Source organism: Lactuca sativa, chromosome 3 (assembly GCF_002870075.4).
Source record: "Lactuca sativa cultivar Salinas chromosome 3, Lsat_Salinas_v11, whole genome shotgun sequence".
NCBI lineage: Eukaryota > Viridiplantae > Streptophyta > Magnoliopsida > Asterales > Asteraceae > Lactuca > Lactuca sativa.
In genome coordinates, this window is record NC_056625.2 from 49,523,058 (window position 1) to 49,549,371 (window position 26,314).

Below are 26,314 nucleotides of genomic sequence, written 5' to 3' on the forward strand. Positions count from 1 at the left end.
TAGATTTTGGAAAACTCTAGGTTGGTGGGATGCTTTGGATGGTCTTTTGGACTCGGTGTGGTTAAACGAGTGCATGTATATGCTCTATTTGAATCATGCAAGAAAACCTTAGCCTTTTAGGGTTGTTTTAGATTTAGGGTTTGTGCTTAACATGTTAGGGGTTTGCATGTTTATAAAGTTTAAATTTTTATCCATCATACACCTCCCAACATGGTGTCTGAAAGGTTATAGCCTTGATATAATGGATTAAGAACTTAATAAGAAGTGGTTGTTCTCCCCATGAAGCACACCGCGACCAAGGCTTGGTCGTAGCACGAAGCTTGGTCTGGTTCGCGACTATTTTGGACTATAGTGGTAGCGATGTGGCCAAAGGCTTTTTAACTAGTTTGACTTTTGGTCAAACTTTGATGGACATGTAGTTTTGGACCGAGGTTTTGTTGGGTTATGAGGATCTTTTAGCCAAAAAGGCACGCACAACGGAAGCATAATATGTGTGTGTGTGTGTGTATATATATATATATATATATACACACACACTAGTCGTTACTCACACAAAGCGGCAGCGACGAATAGTTTCTAGGTGATGATTAATTAATTTTGTTGAATAGTTTCCTTACGATTATCAGATCAAACCATACAAACCATTGACTAAACCATATAATCGTGTGTGGGTATTTGGTTAAAGTGGGTGACAAATGAATAGTTTGTTTAATCGAGATTTGAGTATTTGTTATCTAGTTGTTTGATTTGGTTTATTTTGTAAAGCATGTAATATTGACATCTATTTTTAGCTTCTTTTTTTTTTAATATATACATACGAAATTTACATCTATTTGTAGTTTGTTACAAGTTTAAAAACCCATTTAACATTTAACTAATATACACTTTAGAAAATGATATAAATCCAATCATTATCCATAAATAAGTATAACTACAACATAAGGTATACAAACACTAATAACTAATAATTAATAGAATCACATTTGTCCATCCATATATAATCATCATACATACTTATAAAGCTAGCATTTTTTCTTGAATCACATGCATTTGAAACCCCCTTTTTTAACTTCCTCAAGCCACATTCATTTGAAACTCCCATGGCTTTTCAATTTCTTTCTAATAATGATTATAATTTTGTTAATAAGATTAAATAAATATTAAACCTAAAGTATAATCATATATAAACTAAATTTTAATATTAAAAGAATATATTTACTTCTACTTATAAAGTTTTTTTTTTTTTTTTTAACTTTTAACATATTATACTTAATTTATTAGTTTTAATATATTGTTGGATATAAGCCATTATCATTTTAAAGCTACAACTTTTGAACAATTTGTATAAAATACTTAAATTACAAATTTAAATATAAAATTACAGGATTAACTTAAATATAAATTTTAGTTTAACTTAAACAACCCAATGAATATTTTGTAAATAGTTAAAAGTGATAAATTGTAGTATCTTTCTAATAATAATTATACGTTGGTTAATAAGGTTAAATAAATATCAAACCTAAAGTATAATCATAAATAAACTAAATCTCAATATTAAATTAATATATTTACTTCTACTTATAAAGTAATGTCTTTAACTTTTAAAATATTATACTTAATTTATTAGATTTAATATGGTGTTATATATAAACCATTAACAATTTAAACCTACAACTTTTGAACAGTTTAGACAAATTATTTAAATTGTTAATTTAAATATAACAATATCCTGTCAACTTAAATATAAATTTCAGTTCCACTTAAAAAACTCAATGAATATTTTGTAAATAGTTTAAAGTGATAAATTATAGTGCTAAATGCAAAAACTAAATTACAGTATAAATTTAACAAAAATATTTGTATAATCGTTTTTGTTACGCGTTTGGTCCCTATTGTTTGTTTTTGTCCCTAACTTATTTTTTTAACTCGGAAGTCCTATTGTTTGTTTTTGTTAAGCGTTTGGTCCCTACTGTTTGTTTTTGTCACGCGTTTGGTTCATGTCTTACCTAAAAAAATATATTATTTAAATAGAAAAAAATGGTGGGATAGGTAAGGTAAGGTGAGGGGTGAGGTTGGGGGTGTGTTTATTTAAATAAATTAAAAAAATCAAGGGCAAAATAGTCTTTTTAGATAAGTCAGGAGCCAAGTACGTAACAAAAACAAACAGTATGGACCAAACGTGCAAATTAACCTAAACCATAAGGACCATGTAATTTACTCTAAAATTATGTATTACAGTTGATGAAAATTTTGTGTTACAACTTTTTCATGACTTCAATAAAATTTTGAATAATTTACGGCATATGTAATCTAAATTTCATAATATAAAGAATATAAGTAGGAGTTTAAATTGTTCGATTACAACCACAACATATATATTACGGGGATTTCAATATAAAAGATATGACGAAATTATGTTATAAAACAAGCTCATGATTAGCAAACACAACACACATTTAACTTTATGCCATGCTTCAAAATATTCATTTTTTCTAATATTTCTTTCTTCGTTTGGTTGCAATAATTCAATCACAAATAAAAGTAGCGCTGCCATATTTTTCAACTTTGACCAACAACACGATCTTTCTTCACCTTACCATGCTTTTTTCAAGAAACCATCTCCCTTAAATATTGTGACTCCCGTATCGCAACACTAATAAAATTAAAAACAATTTTCTTATCTCTTAAGGTGGTTCAGGACAGATCGGACTTCAACAATATACTATCCCATCTTTACAAACACCGAAGAAAATAAAACATTAATACACAAGCTCATATACAAATCGCAATAATTTATGTACAGAAACAGATTGAGACAAAATATTATACATGTCAACAGCATTGAGGAAATGAAAAGATTAGTGAGAAAACATGAGCTACATCCATGGATATTCATATGCCTTCATCTTTCGGGTCCACCGTCTAAATTTTCTCTCATATAGAGACCTCTAAACACACACAAATATCTAATAGCAGAGATGAAATTTTTTTCTTATGTAATAGCCTGAGAATGTCATGGGCATGAGCAAGCCCAGTTCGTTTTTGGATCCCATTTCGTTGGCACGATATCACATATGATAACTTCATATCCACCACTGCTTAAATATTCTTTCATTGTTTAAATATTCTTTAGTGTTAGAGAAAATATATAATTTAAGCACAGTCATGATTAATACCATGAAAAAGCTAGAGGAACAAAGGGTATTGCTTATACTTACCATTGTCTTTTTCCATGCCTACATTTTCACCAAGAAAATGACTCAATTAGATGATGACATATACATATTCTGTAAAATTATAATTGCTAATGTCCCTATCTTGACAAAAGATTCAACTGGAGTCTGTAGGAGTCCAGTTGTAGGTGGAGGTCCTTGTTTGAAGTATGGACTTCAACTGATTTCCCATACATTTCATCCAACAGGTGGAGGTCATTGTTTATGAGCATTGCTTGTAAGAACTTGACTACTACAATGAAAAGATTAAGTGAGGTTTGAATCAAGAAACTATACAATATGAGTTCCCTCCAGAACTGAAGAAGCCATAAACTAGGGCTTTACATGGATCAAAAGACTTAAGATTTAAAGAAAAATATTTCACCCATATGACTCTGTAAAAGGTAAAAGTTTTGTAATATATTTTGTGTAATAACAACTATACAAAAAAGATAGATTATTATGCATTAATGTTATATGGTGAAGTAAAAATAGCCTTGATTAACACATACCTTGCAATTAGTGAAGAGAAAGTGACCCTAATGCTTGTGGAACTTCACAATATGCATAAAATTTACATGTATTTAGAAGCATCTAGTACCTAGCAAAGAAGCTAAACTCATTTCAGCTGCAAATCTAAACACCGAAAGTCATATTGAACTACAACTTATAAAATACCTATATACGCAAAGGGAAATTAGAAAATACAACTTACCCATTGACACTTGTATTTCTTGAAACCTTCATTAAACCTGCAACCAAACCAAACCAACAGAAAAAACAGTAAATGTTACATGAAATTACCATGTTCTTTGATTTGTTTACAACCTTCGCAAACAGATACAAACAAATAAAAACAAAATCAACATCAGAGGGGATGTCAAAACCTAGCAACCTTCATTACGGTGTTTCTTCATCTCCCATTCCTCGTTCCATTTCCCTCGTTCTCCTATTTTAATCCTTCAAAACCAATGAAGATAATTATGGCTTCAAAACAGGAAATGTATCTGAAAAGGATCGAGAGAAGGGGGTTTATAGGGGATTGATTGAGAGAAAGGGGACTGATTGAGAGCAAAAGGGGATGGATTTAAGGGTGTCACCGGGATGAGGGTCCGGTGGTTGTTGCTAATTTGCGTGAGTTTTAAAACAAAACTTGGCCAGGTGCGATTATGTGTGTAGGCGTCTTGAGTTTTTAGAGAGAGACGACTGGTGCCATGGTGGTGTTGGGGGGAAGTAACAACAAGGTTGAAAAATAAGAAGCAGGGATATATTTTAGGTTCTCCAAGTGGTGAGACAACATATATATGGGAAGCCGACGCAGATTCGAGGGATAGGCGCCTAGTTGGGGGAAGGGGTGCGATCTTTATAAGTTCCCATTTGACTGGCGTAGACCTCGGAAAGTTTGAAATTTGAGCGTTCCACAATATATGGTCTTTGATTTATGCATAAATGACTTGCAACCTTAGCTTTTAAAAAAATCTTGAACGAGTCTTTTCATTTTTAAAAAATAAAAAATAATAATAATAAGAAATATAAAATTCACTATGCATAAATTATTGTAATTAAAGCTTAATGGTTTGAACATTTTAAATCTATTTTTAGAAATAGTAAGATTTGTATAATAATATAGTAAGATATATATATATATATATATATATATATATATATATATATATATATATATATATATATATATATATATATATAGGGTTAGGTTATATTGTTCTAACTATCTATTGTGTGCATGTAGGATTGATTCTGGACTAATCATTTTATTTATTTTAACAAAGTAATTAATGCATGTTAAATGTTACAAATATAATGAGCATTAATTAGAATTTCAGCATTTAATATGCATTAATTACTTTCTTAAAATAACTAAAATGATTGGTCCAGGATCAATCCTACAAGCACACAATAGACAGTAAAAACATTTGAACCTAACTCTTTCTCTCTCTCTCTCTCTCTCTCTCTCTCTATATATATATATATATATATATATATATATATATATATATATATATATATATATATATATATATATATATATATATATCCCTACTATAATAAAAAAAATAGGTTTATTCTCTATTTGACACGTGTCATCTTATTAGACATTCTAATTAATGTAATGTCATTAATTATCCATTTCAAATTTCAAATTTTAAAATTTTCATTTTAATTACATTAAATTAATAATATTATAATGAAAATTATAATAAAATTAATACAAATTATAAGGTAATATAATTTCACATATTTATATAAATCAACGATTATAATTTCATATAGCTAAAAAGTATCTCTTAATTAATAATTTATTTAAAATAATTGATTAATAATTTTAAGAAGTTACTATTAAAATTTAATTAATTTTGTAACCGTAGTTTCCACGGGTTATAAACTAGTATATATATATATATATATATATATATATATATATATATATATATATATATAGAGAGAGAGAGAGAGAGAGAGAGAGTTAGGTTCAAATGTTTTTACTATCTATTGTATGACTGTATGATTGATTCTGGACCAATCATTTTAGTTATTTTAAGAAAGTAATTAATGCTTATTAAATGTTGAAGATGTAATTAATACCTATTATATCTTCAACATGTAATATGCATTAATTACTTTTTTAAAATAACTAAAATGATTGGTCCAGAATCAGTCATACATGCACACAATAGATAGTGAAAACAAAATAACCTAACCCTATATATATATATATATATATATATTGCTTAATGAAAGAGGGTTTCATGGGAAAATTCACACGCTTACATGGTATCAGAGAGAAAAACTAAAGCTCCGACTTTTTCTCATTATCCCTGTTTACCCTAGCCGCTCATACAGTTTTCTTCTCCTTCTCCTTCTTCTTTCTTCTTCTCCTGCTTGCTTCTGCTTCCTCTTTAAGCAATCATGACTAGCACCCCTCCCTCATCTACTATTGCAGACAAACCCACCACTACGATCAACATAAAAAACGCAATTCCTCTTGTTCTCGATCTTGATCGTATGAATTACGATATATGGCGTGAATTGTTCGAAACTCACTGCATTGGCTACATGTTTTCGATCACCTTCACCTTCAACAGAAAAGTCTCTTGCTCCCTTCGATGAATGGATACGTTTGGATTCCATTGTGAAATCATGGATTTACAGCACTCTTTCTCAATCTCTTTTGCACATGATTCTCAAAAAGAAAAACACTGCCTCCGGAGTTTGGAACGATCTTGAGAAGTTGTTCCGAGATAACAAAGACTCCAAATCAATTCAGCTTGATAACGAAATCCGTAATATCACTATCGGTGACTCCTCTATCACTGACTATTGCACCCATATCAAATCTCTTGCGGATTTGCTCGAAAATCTGGACATTCTGGTCCCAAAAAAGAATCTCGTCGCCTACACCATTAACGGCTTGTCACCGAAGTTTCACTATATCACTACCACAATTCGTCATCGCAGCCCCTTAACCACCTTCATGAAAACTTGTTCCATGTTACTTGTCAAAGAACAACATATGCTTCAGGATCAACAAAATCATGTTAGCTTTTGCAGGAGTGACAATGCCTTTTTCACCAATTAAGAAACAGGGAACAGAAAAGTAGACTTAACAGGGGACAAAAACAGGACTATCACAGGGAAGGGTAAAATCGGAATAATGCAGAGAAGTAATTAAACAGGGAAAAACAGAGCAATCTGGGCAAAAGATTATACTTTTATTCACAATCAAAGTGAAAGAAAAACACACACAGGGACTACCCATCAACGTACATCATGCCCTTTTTAAAGTAGACTAATGCAGAAAATAAGGAACTGACTCCACTACCACCTAAAGACCAGGACCACTTAGTCCATATTCATATTGACTTATTCCATTCAAATACTACAGAAAAACACGTGCAAAGACTAAAACTTTTATCACGACTCTGAATTACTTTAACATTTTTCCCCCTAATTCAGAGTTGACCACTTGCTTGACTCCAATCAAACTGCACATCTCCTCATGTTTCACTTTTGCCATTGCTTTGGTGAGAATGTCAGCTTTTTGGTTCCTGTTGCATATATGTTTCACTATTATCTCACCATTCTCCACACATTCTCTAATAAAGTGAAACCTTATGTCTATGTGCTTACTTCGTCCATGAAACACCAGGTTCTTCATGAGGTCAAGGGCTGATTGATTATCTACATACAAGACTACAGGAGGTATGTTTTGACCAGTTAAAGTAGTGAGAAGGCGGCGCAACCAGATGCCTTGACACACTGCCATTGTAGCTGTAATGAATTCAGCCTCACAAGAGGATAGTGCCACTACTCCTTGTTTCTGTGATGCCCAAGTGACCAGATTGCCATTCACATAAAAAGCCATCCCTCCTGTGCTTCTTTTATCAATTTCATCATTTCCCATATCACTATCAGAATATCCGGTGATAGTGATTTTGCTTTCTCCTTTAGTGTAGACTATCCCATAATTTAAAGTGCCCTTCATATATCTTAGTATCCCCTTCACTGCCTGGAGGTGTTTCATGGTTGGTCTCTCCATAAATCGACTAACTACACCAACTGCAAAGCTTATATCCATGCGAGTGTGAGTTAGATACCTGAGACCTCCTACTATGCTTCTGTATTCTGTGGGGTTTACAAGTTCCCCATCTTCATTCTTCTTCAACTTCACCTTGTGTTCCATTGGACTTTTAGTGGGGTTGCACTCCAGCATACGGGTCTTGGCAAGAATGGTTTTGGCATATGCTTCTTGCTTCAAAGTGATGCCTGATTCATGTTGACTTACCTCAATTCCAAGATAGTAAGTCAAAAGTCCAAGATCACTCATCTCAAACTTGGCATTCATTTCCAATTTGAACCTTTTCACGTCTTCTTGGCAACTTCCTGTGACCAGTAGGTCATCTACATACACTCCAACTATCAGGGTATCACCTTCCTTTTTCCTAGTGTACACAGAGTATTCTTGAAGACACCTCGTGAATCCCAAACTCTTCAAGTAATTATCTAAACAAGCATTCCAAGCCCTGGGTGCTTGTTTCAACCCATAGAGGGCCTTTGACAACTTGTACACTTTGTTAGTGTCACCTTTCTTCTCGTAACCTTCAGGTTGTGTAACATAGACTTCCTCTTTCAATTTACCATTCAAGAAGGCTGATTTCACATCAAGATGATGCACATGCCAACCGTTAGAACCTGCAAGGGCTAGGATGACACGTACCGTTTCAATTCTCGCCACTGGTGCAAATACGTCATCGTAGTCTATTCCCTGCTTTTGAACATAGCCTTTTGCGACAATTCTTGCCTTGTGTTTCACGATCTTCCCACTTGGATCCCTTTTTACTTTGAACACCCACTTCAAGCCAATTGCTTTTCGTCCCTTTGGAAGATCAACCAGGGTCCAGGTTTTATTTTTCTCGATCGAGGCTATTTCCAAGTTCATAGCATTGACCCATTCCTTAATTTTTCATGCTTCTGTATATGTGGCAGGTTCCTCATCGTCGTGAATCATCATCAGCTGTTCGGTACTCTCATACAAATCTGTGAGTAGCCGATAGCGCTTTGGAGCACCACCACCTGTCGAGCTCGAAGCAGTACCAGGGGAGTTGTCTTGCGATACTGGCACATTTGGCGTAATTGGGGAATTAGGAGTCGATGGTGGGTTTGAGTGCAGATCAAGTGGGCTTAATTGTGGGTCCATTAATTGGTTAGTGGGTTGAGACCCACTTGCGTTCCAATCCATATTTATTTGGGGCATTTGATGTGTGTGATCATCTGGAGTGCAAGGCGTAGACCCAATTTCAACGTCATTGACTTCGTCGAGGTCAAACCCTGCGATGGTGAAGCTGATCCCTGGAATCCTTTTGATTCTTCTCGTCTCTTCCCACGGCCAAGTCTTAGTTTCTTCAAAGACAACGTTTCTGCTCACATACATCGCACCTGTGTCGGGATCCAATAGCCGATACGCCTTCGTTCCTTTCTCAACTCCAAGATGTACAAGCCTTTTACTTCTGTCTTCTAATTTCTTTAGATGACTCCTTTCAATTAGCATGTGTGCGAAATACCCTGAGATGTTCTACATGTGGTTTCCTCCCAGTCCACATTTCATATGGAGTAGTTTCTTTCAAAGCTTTGGTGTTGACCCGGTTCAGCAAGTATACCGCATGATTCACGGCTTCACCCCATAACACATCAGGAACATTCATCGACTTCAAGCTACTCCTTACCATCTCCACAATCGTCCTGTTCCGTCTCTCCACAACTCCGTTTTGTTATGGGGAGTATGGAGCGGTATAATGGCGTGTCAAACCAGTCTCACTGCAGTATGAAGTGAATTGATTTGAAACAAATTCACCTCCTCGATCCGTTCTCAAGACTTTGACCTTCTCACCTATTTCAGTTTCAACCTTTGACCTGAAATTCTTGAAGACTTGAAAAGCTTCTTCTTTTGTCTTTATGAGATACACCCACATCACTCTACTATAGTCATCAACAAGCAACGTGAAGTACCTGTTTCCAGCGGGTGTAGGAGGTGAGACCGGTCCACACAAGTCACCATGTACTAGCTCCAACCGTTTCGTTGCCCTGTAACTTGCTTGTGAAGGGTAGGAATTTCGTGACTGCTTTCCTACCAGACAACCTTCACATGGCTGATTTGGGATGAGTATCTTTGGCATTCCTTCAACTATCTTCTTATCTGACATGAGTTTTAGCGAGTGAAAGTTTACATGGCCCAACCTAGAGTGCCAAAGCCACGAAGGTTCACTGATTTCAGCAACTAAACACACTGACTTCACCTCTTCCAACTCGATCTTGTAAAGCCGGTTTGGAGATCTCTGGACCCTCATTAACAGCCTTCCTGCAGTATCATGCACCCATAAGAATGGATCTTTTATTCTAATCTCATCTCCACCTTCTGCTAGTTGTCCCAGACTTATTATATTGCTGCATAAGTCTGGGACATAATAAACCTCTTCAAGTTTTCGGTGTTCTCCATTTTTACATTGAAAGACAATCTTGCCCTTGCCTTCAATCTTGACTCTAGACTCATTCCCAAACTTCACATAGCCTTGAATTTTTTTCATCCAGCTCTCTAAATTTGCACTTGTCCCCAGTCATGTGGTTGTTGGCCCCTGTGTCCAGATACCACATATTTGATTGCTTCACTGTATCCCCTTTTGTCTTCAATGGTGGGTTTATATTTTCTTCATTTAGGAAGACTTCACCAGTTGCTACAGCTTCATCAAAAGATGCCAATAATAGTGCTGGTTCGTTGTCGAACTGTTCTTGAATCAAGTTATTCACTTGATTTCTTTCACACCTTGGATTCTTGCATTCAGCAGCATAGTGACCAAACTCCTGGCAATTGTAGCACTGGACTCCACTTTTGTCTTGGTTGCTGGATTGACCCCGTTTTTCTTCTTTCTGGTGGTGTGATCCGTTTCTGCCTCGACCACCACGACCACCATAATTGCCGCCCCTGCTACGACCTCTACCCCGTACTCGTGAGCCTCCAAACCCACCACGGTTTCCTTTGTGAGTGTGCTTCGAGTCATCTTCAGCCTTCTTCTTATTTCTTTCAGACCATTCTTGGTGGGTCAATAGAAGTTTCTTCTCATTAATTTCACCATGCCCTTTCATGCGTTCTTCATGGGCCTTTAATCTTCCCACTACTTCTTCAACTGTCATCACAGTCAAATCTCCAAATTGTTCCAGTGTAGAAGCAATCTGAAGGAACTTAGATGGAACCGCTCTTAGTAGCTTCTCCACTACATATTCTTCTTCCATGGTGTCACCCAAAGCACGCATGGTGCTTACTATATTGCTCACCTTCACAGTGAAATCATCTACACTTTCTGACTCCTTCATATTCAAGGCTTCAAATTCTGCTTTTAAAGTCTGAATTCTTGCTGTCTTCACTCTATCTGCTCCTAAGAACATGGTCTTCAAAGCTTCCCATGCTTCTTTGGCTGTTTTCTTCTTAGCCAATGAAAACAATAGGTCTTCAGGTATGCCTTGATATATTGCTGCTAGGGCCATCTTATCCTTCTTGACTTCTACAACGGTGTTGGATGTTCTAGGTTCCACTGCATCCCACACTCCCAGAGCTTGCATGAAGACCCTCATTTTTATGGCCCATGCAGAGTAATTACTTCTTGACAGCATCGGGTAATGAAGAGTAACAATACCATCTTTCTCACCATTTCCATTGTTCCCTGTCATCTCTTTACGTGGTTGGTACTTTGGCATACACCAGGTTTATGCTCTGATACCAAGTGTTAGCTTTTGCAGGAGTGAAAATGCCTTTTTCACCAATTAAGAAATAGGGAATAGGAAAGTAGACTTAACAGGGGACAAAAACAGGACTATCACAGGGAAGGGTAAAATCGGAATAATGCAGAGAAGTAATTAAACAGGGAACAACAGAGCAATCTGGGCAAAAGATTGTACTTTTATTCACAATCAAAGTGAAAGAAAAACACACACAGGGACTACCCATCAATGTACATCATGCCCTTTTTAAAGTAGACTAATGCAGAAAATAAGGAACTGACTCCACTATCACTTAAAGACCAGGACCACTTAGTCCATATTCAGATGGACTTATTCCATTCAAATACTACAAAAAAACACATGCAAAGACTAAAACTTTTATCACAACTCTGAATTACTTTAACAAAGCATACGCCTCAAACTCATTCTGATCACTCTTCCTCACCGATAATTCTTGCCACTAAAGGAACAACGCAACAGTTAATCAATCGATATCGAGGTGGTGGTCGTAGTGGAGGCTGGAATGGTCGTGGGGGTCGGGAGGCAGAAACGACGGTGGCCTATTTGGTGGTGGTCAACGGCATCAACACTCGTTGGCACCCCATGGATGGGGGTTCGGATGGTATCCTCTACCGAATTCACAGCATCAACAAGCAGGCCTATTGCCTACCCCTATCACACGATCCTATCAACATGCGCCAACCCAAATGTCTGCTGGTGGGTCTATTCAAGCAAGCCTCCAACCATTTAATTTTTTTGCCCACCAGTTGGGTCCAGTCAACAAGAGCAGCAAGCTTTCATTAATCCTTCTCACCCTCATCAACATTCATAGACTTCTCCCTCACTCTCAAATGTTTAACAACCTACTGCTATTCCATAAGCATTCCAAACTACCTCAATGAGTGATCCTGGCAACGGAGGATGGTATATGGACATTGACGCAACATTTCACCTACATACGGATGCAAGTATACTTAACACAGTTCATTATAAAAATATATTTTTATATGTTTTAGTTGGGGACAGATCTTCAATTCCTTCAATTCCTGTAAGTAAAGTCGGTAACTCCACTCTTCCACATCCAAACCTGTATCACACTTTGGTCTTGAAAAATGTTTTGATCACTCCTCAAATCATTAAAAATATTATTCATGTTCGTCGTTTTACTCGTGAAAATAGATGCACTATTGAATTTGACCCGTTTGGTTTTTCTGTGAAGGATTTTCGCACCAAACAAACTCTCATGCAATGTGACAGCACAGATGACTTATATCCAGTCACTACTCCAACACCTCAAGCTTTTCCTTCCACTACTCTGTGTGTTTGGCATCAACGTCTCGGTCACCCCGGTCATCACATTTTCAAGCATGTAGTTGATAGTCATTTTATTCATTGTTCTACAAATAAAATTTCGAGTCTTTGTGAACCTTGTCAGTTAGGCAAACATGTTAAATTGTCATTTAGTTTGTCCAGTTCCGTTTCTCATTCTCCTTCTCATATTGTTCATTCGGTTGTTTGGACATCACCGGTCATGAGTTGTAGTGGGCTTAAATGCTATGTTATCTTTCTTCATAATTATTCTCATTTTGTATGGATTTACCCATTACGTGCCAAATCTGAGGTATTTTCTAAATTTATGCACTTTCGTACTTTCGTTAAAAATCACTTCAACACCGATATTAAAATTTTTCAATGTGATAACGGAGGTGAATTTGATAATTACCAATTTCATAATCTTTGTGATCAAAATGGTATTAAAATGTGATTTTCTTGTCCTTATACCTCTCAACAAAACAACAAATAGGAACGTATGTTACGTACAATTAATAGCATCGTTCGTACCCTTCTCCTTCATGCTCGTCTCCCTCCCACATATTGGGTTGAGGCATTACATATGGCAGAACATCTCTTAAATATCCTTCCCTCCTCTACTCTAAACAACGATACTCCCTTTATAAACTTTATAATAAACTCCCTACTTACACGCATCTTCGTGTCTTCGGGTGTCTCTATTTTTCTAACATAGTCTCCCCTCATAAACTTTCACCTCAATCAACACCATGCATTTTTCTCGGATATCCTTCACACCACAAGGGGTATCGATGTCTTGATCTTCATACCAAGAAAATCATTATTTCCCGCCATGTCATTTTTGATGAAACCGTTTTTCCATTCGGGTCCATGACCCTATCTTCCGCTCCCTCGTATTCCTTTCTTCAAAACATTGCTCCTATACATCACATCCCCTCACCCACTACTAAATCACATGCTATCTCCTCTCCAACTCTACCTGACTCTCCTGTCTTCGGTGACTCTTTTATTCTTGACGATGTCACTACTAATGATACTTAATCTCCCGAACCTCCTGCTACTGATGGCGTCAATTGTGATGTCATTACCCCCTGCTCCTCCTACCACCACGACATCTCCTCCTCCTTCTGTCTCTCAACCCCAATCTCAACATCCTATGCTCACTCGTTTAAAAAAGGGCATTAAGAAACCTATCAAAAAACTCAACCTCCATGTTGATCACTCTTCTCCTACTTCTCGATCTTGGCTAAATGCAATGTAAGAAGAATATTTTGCTCTTATCACCAACAAAACTTGGGTTTTGGTGCCACGACCTACTATTGCAAATGTTATTAATTACATATGGCTTTTTAAAAAGAAGTTGAATGTAGATGGCTCTTTATCTCGACATAAAGCTCGTTTGGCTGCCAACAGCCGCAGTCAGAGACCTGACATCAACTGTAATAAGACTTTCAGTCTGGTGGTTAAGACGACCACTAATCGTACCGTCTTGAGTATTGTCGTCACACATAAGTGGCCTATTAGACAGTTAGATGTGAAGAATGCTTTTCTTCACGGGCACCTTTAGGAGATTATTTATATACAACAACCACCTGGATTTTGGGACTCTTCTCTACCAGATCATGTTTGATTCCTTAAGAGATCTTTGTACGGTCTCAAGAAAGCCCCAAGGGCATGGTTCCAGCGGTTTACTATGTTTATTGCACGTATTGGTTTTGTTAACAACATATGTGATTCTTCTTTGTTTATTTATAGGCAGGGCCCTCATATTGCTTATCTCTTATTATTTGTTGACGATATTGTCCTTACCGGCACATCATCTCAACTTTTTATACATATCATCTCGGTTCTTAGGTTCGAGTTTTCCATGTCAGACCTTGGTGATCTTCATTATTTTTGTGGTATATCTGCTACCAGAACTGCTGATGGCTTATTTTTTTTCTCAACACAAATATGCAAATGAGATGCTTGAACATGCTTCTATGATGAACTATAAACCTGCTACTACTCATGCTGATTTGTCTGCAAAATTCGACGGATCAGGACCTCCTGTCACCAATCCTACTCTATATCACAGTTTAGTCGGTGCTCTCAAGTATCTTACATTTACTAGACCAGACATCGCATATTCTGAGATATATTCGTGGTACTACACATCATGGCTTGCAACTCTTTAGTTCTCATTTGTGTGATTTATTTCCTGCTCCGATGCAGACTGGGTGATTGTTCGGTCACTAGGCGTTTGTTAGCATATTATTATATGTATTTTATAATTGGTTATGTAGCCCATATGTGGCCTTGCTTATTGTCGGCCCACATAATGTATTTTGTATATGTGTGTGTGTATATATATATATATATATATGTATATATATATATATATATGTATGTATGTATGTATTAATTGTTTAATGAAAGAGGGTTTCATGGGAAAATTCATACGCTTACACAAATAACCATGGCTAACTATATAAATAACATAATTTGAAGGTACTCATATTTGTATTTAACCACTCCTCATTCTAATGACAATTTCACCTAAATAAATATTGATATGTTGTTCATCGATTCCTAAATTAATTAGATCGGATGGTCAAGTCACTAATCTTATAATTCTAAGTTATCTACCAACAATGATAGCTCCCCTAGACTCGATCTATTAATTCATAGTATAAAAACTCAATTAGTATGATCAGCCCCAGGGTTAGTGGCGACTTCTCAAATTGGTTAAACTAATAACTCAAACATGGATATTAAATCAGTACTATTATGCTTAACATATGGATACGATCGACCACTATTCCAATAAATGGCAGATACAAAGTGGTATTCATTTGATGTTGCAATAGTAACATAATGAATTAGTGTTCACGAATTCCTAATACTCAATGTTCAATTTTCAAATTATCTTCAAGTGATGACAAGAGACTAAGTTCAGTTGATAGCTTCTCCTGATTTATTGATCTATTCCTTAGCTATGATTGTTTAAACAGAGCCTTTACAGAGACCTTAAAGTATAAAAATAGGCTAGTAAAGTACATCGACTATTCCCATTTCTTTTTCAGCTTTTGGAAAACTTCTAACTTCAAAGTTTTAGTCATCATGGCAGTGATCTTCTCCTTAGTTACACATTACACTAACTTGACCTTTTCGCCTTTGCTAAATTCGATTAGTTCTCTAGTTCCATAGTGCCTTAACATGACTTTTTCATCTTTGCAATTTCTCTTGGGAAATGAAACAGACTTTGATATGTTTACTCCTTCCGTGAAGTAGTAAGTTTATAGAAAGTTCTGTTTTAGAGGTATTATCATACATGATAGTGGTATTGCTCCTTTGATCATGAGTTAATTCCATTAGCACTTCTCTCATCCACTCAACTTTGAGCAACAGCAGCAGTAACATTTACGAGATTAGTTTCAATAGTTGAAAGGGTAACAATCGGTTGCTTATTGGATATTTATGACAATGAAACTGGTCATAACTTAACATGAATACATAACACTTAATCGAGGTACTTCTAGCTACATCTTCGTCTTCTACGTAGTCTAAGGACAACAAATCGAAATCCACTCCTTGCTTGCTTATGAGGGTCCTTGTACCCAGTAGCCCTTTTAAGTACCTTAATATTCATGAAGCTTGTAACACCCCACTTTTTGTATCAAAGTACACCTATTGACCTTTAAATCTTAATTTATCCAAAGTGTACTTTGATATACACAAGTTTATTCTAATAAATGCCCAAATTTAATATTACAAAAAGAATAAACATGGTATGAGTCGGGTACTACGTTGATCATTAGTATAAAGGATCTTCTACATGCACTCTCATCTCCTCGCGAGCTAATCTTCCAAAGAGTTGATCCCTTCTTTTACTTTCTCATGTGGAATATATGACACAAAACAACGTATGATATGTAGTTGCACTTGTATGTTTTTGAAAATTATATAATTACATAAAAGTGATGGGTTATGAGCATTCTAACACCCCTAAGTGTACATGCAACCCTAGAAAACCTTGGATCTATGTTTGTCTAAAATACATGCAAAATATGATTTCCAAGGTTCATAATCCTATCTAGCATACATGGGGAACTTTTAACATAAAAGATAGCTAGAATTACATACCTAGTAGTTGATTTGATTCCTTGAAAACCTTGAGAGCCTAGCACCCCAAGTGTGATGCCTCAAATGTTTCACACAACACCAAGTGCTTTGGAATAACTTTGAGAGAATGTATAACACTTCTAAAATCGGCTTGCCCTCTTCTTTTCTTAGTGTAGCCAATTTTGGATGATAACATGTTCTTTATATAGTGTGTTACATCTAGGGTTACACCATGTAAACCCTAATGTGACATGACTCTTCATTTCCATGACCCATGGGTTTGTAACTCCCATGGAGCATCTTATGGGTTTTAACCCAACTTGATAATCCATGGAGCATTAGCCCACTATACAAGTTATGGATGATTTACATAATCAACCCATATATTTAATTAGTCATCTTTTGATCACTTAATTAATCCTAGATTAATTCTTGATCAATACTAATTAAATAATATTATTAATATATTAGAACTTATAATATATTAATAAACCATAAGTGTTATTTCTTTCATTTTAGTTTATCCAAATGCATGATTCCATGCAACGCAAATGGACCATGTCGGGTCGGGTCAAGTACATACCAAATATAGTTATGGATTTAGACACCTTATCCAACAGTCTCCCACTTGGATAAGTCTAATAAGTATAACTGCATGTATGACTTCAGGAACCGATCAGCAATCGTAGCTCTTTTCAAGGTCTCTCGGAACAGAGAAGATGATGATACGCCATTTAAGATAAGTGATCATATAATCCTCTGTTCTAGATATCAGCCGGACAAATACATGGAACAATGTCTTACTTATTGTCCAACAGTTTGTTTCCCGATTTCCGATTTGTTTAACATAGAACTAAATTGAACACATCAATTCGGTTCTGACCGGGCCCGGTACATAGGTCAAAAAAAAATCATCGAGGGGCCCAGATATCTGCTTCTAATCCAAGAAGGAACATATAAACTTCGACTCATATGCTTGTTCTACTACTTGTTGAATCATACACAAAAGTACGTTTTATAACATCGAGTTACCAATGCATTTTCGTACGATCAATGCATAACCAACTCATAGGCAACAAGGCATATCTCTAGGTTTGAAGACTTATATGATATTACCGTCTCACGATCACTCGAGATAAATTCCATGAATTGATACCAGTAAGCGTGGGTTGAATCCAATGCTCAAAACTTATGAGCACTCATGAGTGTTGTAGCCATGTCCAACAACTTAGACCTCTGCAACCAACTCACGACAGTCTTGGTTCATACCTACTTCCAACATATGACCGACTGTGGAAAATTCGAATAATATGATACACCAAACATAATTATTCTGGAAGTCAAAACATGCAAAAGAAATATAGTAAACGATTGACAAAAGATAGTAACACTTTACTCATAAATAAACATAACTTTTATTCATCATCAAATGTCAATTACACTTTACAAATTTCAAAATTATCTAACTACTAAAACTAATATCATCCTTCAGCCTTATGCTCCGAGCATGCTGGAGATGCTTAACCCGACTCAGTCCATTCGTGAGCGGATCTGTTGGGTTCTCATCCGATGATACCCTCTTTACCACGAGGAGTCCTTCTTCTATTTGATGTATGATGAAATGGTATTTTCTGTTGATGTGTCTGGATCTCCTGTGATCCCTTGGTTCCTTTGCTAAGGCAACTGCACTTTCATTATCACAGAAAATTTCCATTGGCTCCTTTATAGTCGGTACAACTCCAAGGTCTCCAATGAAGTTCTTCAGCCATATCGCCTCCTTTGTTGCCTTGCTTGCTGCTATATACTCTGATTCGCAAGTTGAATCAGCCACTGTCTCCTGCTTGGAACTCTTCCAAGTGATTGCTCCTCCGTTTAAGGGAAAGACCCAACCTAACTGAGAGCGGAAATTATCCTTATCAGTTTGAAAGCTAGCATCACTATACTCTAAAACTCTCAAGTCATCACTCCCACCGAGGGTAAGGACCCAATCCTTAGTCCTCCACATGTACTTGAGGATATTCTTTACTATAGTCCAGTGAGCCTTGCCAAGGTTCCCCTGATATCTGTTGACCATGCTCAAGGCAAAGGCCACATCAGGACGAGTGTAGGTCATAACATACATGATCGAGCCTACTGAAGAAGCATAAGGTGCTCAACTCATTTCTGCTATCTCAGCCTCAGTACTCGGGCTCTGAGTTTTACTCAGCCCGACGTTACTCTGGATGGGTAACTCTCCTTTCTTGGAGTTTTGCATGCTGAACCTCTTCGGCACCTTATCCAAGTAGGTACTTTGAATAAGTCCAATTAGTCTTTTACTCCGATCACTTAGAATCCTTATCCCTAGAATATAGGCAACTTCTCCTAGGTCTTTCATAGAGAAACACTTCCCAAGCCAGGACTTCACTTCCTGCAAGGTTGGGATGCCATTTCCTATGAGTAGTATGTCATCCACATATAGTACCAAAAAGCTAACTATACTTCCATTAGCCTTGACATAGACACAAGATTCATCTTCACTCCTCGAAAAGCTAAACTCTTTGAATTTCTCATCGAAGCAAAGATTTCATTTGCGAGGTGCCTGTTTCAATCCATAAATGGATTTCTCGAGCTTACACACTCTATTAGGGTATTCTATACTGACAAAACCCTCTGGCTGACTCATGAAACATCATCAACCAAACTTCCATTAAGGAAGGCGATTTTCACATCCATTTGCCATATTTCATAATCATGAAATGCAGTGATGGCTAACAGAACCCTAATGGACTTAATCTTTGCTACTGGTGAAAAGGTCTCATCATAATCAACTCCCGGAGTTTGAGAAAATCCCTTTGCAACCAGTCGCGCCTTATATGTGTGTACATTACCATCCATGTCGGTCTTCTTCTTGAAGATCCTTTTGCACCCAACTATCTTACGACCTGGTACATTGTCAACCAAGTTCCAAACTTGATTATTATACATGGACTGTATCTCGCTGTCCATTGCCTCTTTCCACTTAGCAGACTTGGGGCCTGCTATGGCTTCCGCATAGCTGTTAGGTTCATCTAGACTTACCCATGTCTCATCACTGATAAGTGTCTCACCTTCTGCAGTAATATGGAAACTATAGTAGTGCTCAGGTGCATTCCTAACCCTTGTGGAACGCCTCAGAGGTACAGACTTGTCAATTGGCTCAACAGGAGTTTCCTCCTCAGATTGAGTGATAGGGTTTGAAGTTCCTTCACCACTTGACTCTTTAATTTCTTCAAGGTCAATTTGCCTCCCACTGTTTCCTTGGCTTATGAACTCTCTTTCTCGAAAGACACCCCTCCCTGCTACAAAGACCACATTGTCACTAGCTCTGTAGAAGAGGTAACCAAAGGATTTCTGTGGATAGCCGATGAAAATACACCTCTCACTTCGAGGTTCGAGCTTATCATGAGTCTCGCATCTCACGAAAGCCTCGCAACCCCAAATCTTGATGTGGTCTAGTTTAGGAACTTTACCAGTCCACATCTCACGAGGAGTTTTGGCAACTTTCTTTGTAGGGACCAGATTAAGGATATGGGCGGCAATATCTAAGGCATACCCCCAAAATGAGATTGGGAGCGAAACTCGACTCATCATGGAATGAACCATATCCAACAAGGTTCGATTACGCCTCTCAGCCACAGCATTCAACTGTGGTGTCCTGGGAGGTGTCAATTGTGAGATAATCCCACATTTCTTAAGATAGTCGAGACCGGAACTCTGTACTAAGATACTCACCACCACGATCGGATCGAAGCATCTTAATGTTCCGGCCTAACTGATTCTCGAATTCCTGTTTAAACTCTTTAAACCTTTCAAAAGTCTCTTACTTATGCTTGATTAAATAGACATATCCATATCTACTATAATCATCGGTAAAAGTCAAATAATAACGATTAGCATCCCTTGTGGCAGATTTGAATTGTCCACACACATCCGTGCGTACCAGATCCAATAAACATTCACCCTTATCACAAGAACCAATGAAGGGTGACTTTGTCATTTTTTTCAAGTAAGCATGATTCATAACTATCATCTGACTTTAGGTCAAATGACTCCAAGACTCCATCCTTTTGGAGTTGGTCTATGCGCTTCTTGCTCACATGTCCAAGACGACAATGCCATAATGATGCTTTATCCAAGTTATTATTACTAGAAGAATCAATACACAACACATTATTTCCTAGGTTATCTACAACAGATACAGGTTCATACACACCATCACAAGGTAATGCTTTAAAATAAAGAACATTATTAAAGAAAGCATTTATTGCACCAATTTCATTATCAAAAGAAAAGGTAAACCCTTGTTTGTACAATGCATGCAAGGAAATTATATTTCTTTCCATTTCTGGCGAATAACAACATTTATTCAAATCTAAAGTAAACCCACTACTTAGCAACAAAGAATAAACTCCAATCTTGGTGACAAGTGAAGCTTTCCTATTCCCCATAATCAAGTTTATATTTCTATGTTCCACATTCTCACTTCTTCTTAGTCCCTGCAAATCAGAACAGATATGACTACCACAAACGGTATCAAGGACCCAAGAGTTAGAATAGGGCGAGTTATTAGATAGAATAGTTTAAATACCTGCATGGTTGGGTTTGACTTTCCCATCCTTCACATCTTGCTGGTACTTTGGGCAGTTCCGCTTCCAATGCAACTTTTCATGGAAATAGAAGCATTCAACCTCTTTTTGGTCAGAAGAAGGAGTGACGAAACCTTTCTTGGTTCCACTTGAAGAAAAGCCATCAAGGGTCTTACCCTTGGTACCCTTCGAATGGCTCTTCCTCTTCTTCCATTTACCTTTCCCGATTGCCAAGACAGGGCGGAGTTTGGAGTAGGAGTAGGAGAGTTAACAATCGACTTACCTTTAAGATTTGTTTCTGCGGTCTTTAGGAGTCCTTGAAGTTTGTTGAGTGTGACTTCTTCCTTATTCATGTGGTATGTCATGCGGAATTGATCATAACATGAGGGTAAGGAATGCAAAATGATATCTATTGCTAGCTCCTCGGGGAAGTTCACATTAAGCTTCAGCAAACGATCGACATACCTTTGCGTTTCTACATGTGGCTCGTGACGGATTCTCCATCCTTCATCCTGGTTGTTATCATGGAGGAGATTATTTCATACCGCTCTTGACGAGCACTCTGATGGTATCTTTCCATCATATCTTGGTGCATCTCAAAAGGGTAGCAATCCTCATAGGACTTCTGGAGTTCAACTGTCATGGTGGCCATCATGATGCATGCCACTTTGGCGGCATCTCTTTCATGAGTCCGGAAGTCAGTGATCTCCTGGGGAGTAGTAGTAGACTCATCGATCTCTTTTAGCTCCTTATCGAGGACATATTCCTTGTCCTCGTAGCGAGTCACCATCCTGATGTTCCGGATCCAATCCATAAAGTTGGAACCATCGAAGATGACCCTCCCACATAGGTTCATGAAGGAAAAGGAGCCAGTAGGGTTTGAGCCAGAAGCAGTGTTGTTGGAAGACATCTGAAAAAGAAGAGAACAAGTTTAGTTTAGATATAATGATAGTCCTTAATAAAAAAAAACCCAAATGTAATATTAAGGCTAGGATCCAATCACAATATATCATAACTAAGAAGAGGGATGTCGTAATCTAAGCTATAACATATTTGAAAGGTAGGTGAATGACAATTCACTAATTTCCACCATGAAAAACAAAATATAAATATTAGGTTTTAATTGGTTCTTAGAAATTCCTAGATTATTTTGAGATTCAATGAACCTTTCAAAGGCATGTTTCAATCTCGAGTCTGCCCTCCAAGTTTTGTGACTGGTATGCCGAGGATCACAAAACGAGGTGTGAAGTAACCATGCAAATTACTTGGTACCCTTAATGTTTATCACTCAATCGATGTGCCGGTTAATCACACGCGCTCCACCGACCTATAATAAACCTTAAGTCATCCTTTACCTACCTTGTTAAGTCCAAGTTAGTGTGTCGGTTAACCACACACGCTCCACTAACTAGGGATGAGTTATAAAACCGAAAAACCGGACCGGAACCGGAATCGGACCGGAACCGGAACCGGTATAACCGGAAAATGTTTAAACGGTCCGTGTATTGGGTTCCAAATTTAGTCTTATCCGGTTTCCGGGTATTTCGGGTACGGGTCCAATGGGTCCGGGTATTCCGGGTAAAAAAACCGGAACCGGTTTTTGGAACCGGATATGTAAAAAAACCGAAACCGGGTTTAATGGACCGGAACCGATTTTTGTACGTTTTATAAAGCTTTATATAGGAAATATAAATAAATATGTAAAAACACTTATAAGTTGATGAGTATTTTATCATAATCTATATAAGTTTTAAAAAATGAATATACTAGGAATATATTTTTGGTATAGAAATTTGTATAAAAAATAGTGTCGGTTAAAGATAAAGTATTATTTATATATTTTTTTATCTAAAGAAAATGGATGTAGGATTGGAGATGGTTGTTTATCATAATCTCAATTTGCACATGAGCTGTCATAATAATAATAAAAAGAGAAAACATTGAAGTAATAGAAAACTCATGAAGCATGACATTTATCTAACAAAATCTCAGCCTATCTCGCATTCCCCTCTCTGATGAACTTTATTTGTAAGAACCATAATTTATATGTAATATTAATATTAGATAAATGGTTATAAGTTTGGTTTTATATGTTAAAGAATGGTTTAATTAAAAATTGTGATTTCGTCACTTGTAGGAAATTTTAAAAAATTTGCTTATGCAATCGTTTAAATACATTATACTGTAATAACTTTTGTAATAAGTATGAGTGAATTTGACTATATAATAGTGTATTTGATAAAAAAAGAGTGAAATCCAAAGTTTTATTATTTTTAGTATCAACTTGTTTTTTTGGCTTAATTTGTTAAAGTTCTATAAGCATTTAGCCTATATTTACGGTGGATCTTTTACAAAAGGTGTTATATATTCATTTTGTTGTTTAATTATTCTAACTATTTTTTTTAACTAGAACCTCTAATCATGTTACAATTAACTCATCCCTATGAAGATACACTATATATTACAATCACATAACTAAAAGCTCATATTTCACAATAATATTAAACCAACTTTGTTATATCACGTTACTTTTAAAAAAAAAAAAATCAATGTCGTCAATAACCTTAATGTAATTTTTTGTTTATTAATTTTTTTTATAACGGTTGAAAGATTATGCGATTGAGGTAATTACAAAAAAAATAGTAATAATAAAAATAAAAATAAAAATCCGGGTTTTCCAGTTCTAAACTCATTTTACCCGGTTCCACCTTACCCACTTTCCTATTTCCGGGTTTTTCGGTTCTAGACCCACTTTACCCGGTACCATACTCGGAACCAGTTCCTATATACCGGTCCGGTTTTTGGTTCTAAAAAATCTCATTAAACGGTTCTGGGTTTTCCAGGTCCGGGTCCATCCGGTTCGGGTTTGGACCCACTTTCATCCCTACCACTAACGACTTAAACAAAATGTAAAGTGTAATTTCATGGATTAGCACTTTATTCACATTTTCCTAAAGTAACTAAGATTGGGAATTTAGTAAAACATTTAGTTACTTTATAATATTCATCATACTTTTAATGAGAATTTTATAAGTCTTTGTCCTACCCGTTCGGCTAACGACCCTCCACCGATCAAGGAAGCAGTGGGTGAGAGTGGACACCCATTAGGCTGCCATTTTATAGGCAGCAACCCTATACCCCCCTTATAGACCGAATTCGTGAATGAGGCCTACTAATGGTAAGACGACTTGCTCTTATACATACACACACACACACACACATATATATATATATATATATATATATTATTAACTTATAATATTATAAATTATAAGGGTTGATTTTTAACTTTTAAAAATCTAGGGGTAGGAACTAAAGTTTATTAAGATAACTTTACATGTTCCAAAACTTGAGGGAAAGTTTTGTAACTTAACAAAACTCTTCAATTCATAACTTATGAGTTATTAAAAGGAAGACTCTTCATTTTTGTAACTTATGTGCTCTTTTAATGGGTTTAATACAAAGCTACTTTTGGTTATCCATAACTCCATTAAAACACATAAAGATCACGAATTAAGCATTAAACAAGTAATTCCTATGATCTATCAAGAACTCATAAGAACATGAATATTCATATCGAAATTTCAAAAACATATGAGCACATATAATCATGTAATTTTGATATTAACCATTGTAAATGGATTAGAACAACCATTACACCATCTAAAACAAGTTTTACAACACCAAAACAATTTAGGATAATGTTTCTAGTCCATTTCCAGCAACAAAAATCGAAATTTTGCTCTCTGCCTGGCCAACTCGTCGAGTGCACGAACTGACTCGCCGAGTTGGATGCAGTTTCACTTGGACTCGTCGAGTCCCCCCATGGAATCGTTGAGTCCCCTATGCAGCAGCTCAAAAATTCGTTTTTTACACTATTTTGCATCAAGTATTAACAAACAAGCCTAGGCTCTGATACCACTGATGGGTAATGAGCATTCTAACACCCCTACGTCTACATGCAACCCTAGAAAACCATGGATCTATGTTTGTCTAAAATACATGCAAAATATGATTTCCAAGGTTCATAATCCTATCTAGCATACATGGGGAACTTTTAACATAAAAGATAGCTAGAATTACATACCTTGTAATTGATTTGATTCCTTGAAAACCTTGAGAGCCTAGCACCCCAAGTGTGATGCCTCAAATGTTTCACACAGCACCAAGTGCTTTGTAATAACTTTGAGAGAATGTATAACACTTCTAAAAACGACTTTCCCTCTTCTTTTCTTAGTGTAGCTGATTTTGGATGATAACATGTTCTTTATATAGTGTGTTACATCTAGGGTTACACCATGTAAACCCTAATGTGACATGACTCTTCATTTCCATGACTCATGGGTTTGTAACTCCCATGGAGCATCCTATGGGTTTTAACCCAACTTGATAATCCATGGAGCATTAGCCCACTATACAAGTTATGGATGATTTACATAATCAACCCATATATTTAATTAGTCATCTTTTGATCACTTAATTAATCCTAGATTAATTCTTGATCAATACTAATTAAATAATATTATTAATATATTAGAACTTATAATATATTAATAAACCGTAAGTGTTATTTCTCTCATTTTAGTTTATCCAAATGCATGGTGCCATGCAACTCAAATGGACCATACTAGTTCGGGTCAAGTACATACCAAATATAGTTATGGACTTAGACACCTTATCCAACAAAAAGGACATGTGAAATAGATACACCATTCTTTCAAAGGCAACCTAGTTATTTGTTACCATAAATGCTAGTGGAAATAGCTTTTGGATTAGAGATTTTTTTTATGAATC

General features: G+C 36.3%; 1 protein-coding gene and 1 long non-coding RNA gene across 2 annotated transcripts; one reads left to right on the top strand and one right to left on the bottom strand.

Annotated features, from left to right (window-relative positions):
• Window positions 1-3,187: 3,187 nt before the first annotated feature.
• On the bottom strand, window positions 3,188-4,730 carry LOC111884412 (uncharacterized). The gene is made up of 4 exons (XR_002847755.3): window positions 4,108-4,730; window positions 3,928-3,964; window positions 3,725-3,813; window positions 3,188-3,465 (listed from the first exon to the last, which is right to left on the bottom strand). It is a non-coding gene; the product is annotated as an uncharacterized LOC111884412 (long non-coding RNA).
• Window positions 4,731-6,140: 1,410 nt separating this feature from the next.
• On the top strand, window positions 6,141-6,810 carry LOC111884427 (uncharacterized). The gene is made up of 2 exons (XM_023880754.1): window positions 6,141-6,234; window positions 6,317-6,810. Exons 1-2 carry the CDS (start codon window positions 6,141-6,143, stop codon window positions 6,808-6,810), a joined length of 588 nt encoding a protein of 195 aa, XP_023736522.1.
• The last annotated feature ends 19,504 nt before the right edge of the window (window positions 6,811-26,314 follow it).

Bases quoted from the DNA above. Each gene is read 5' to 3' on its own strand.
- LOC111884427 (XM_023880754.1), top strand. From the start codon at position 6,141: ATGACTAGCACCCCTCCCTCATCTACTATTGCAGACAAACCCACCACT. The intron at 6,235-6,316 runs GTATGAATTACG...CACCTTCAACAG, and splicing joins TCTTGTTCTCGATCTTGATC to AAAAGTCTCTTGCTCCCTTC.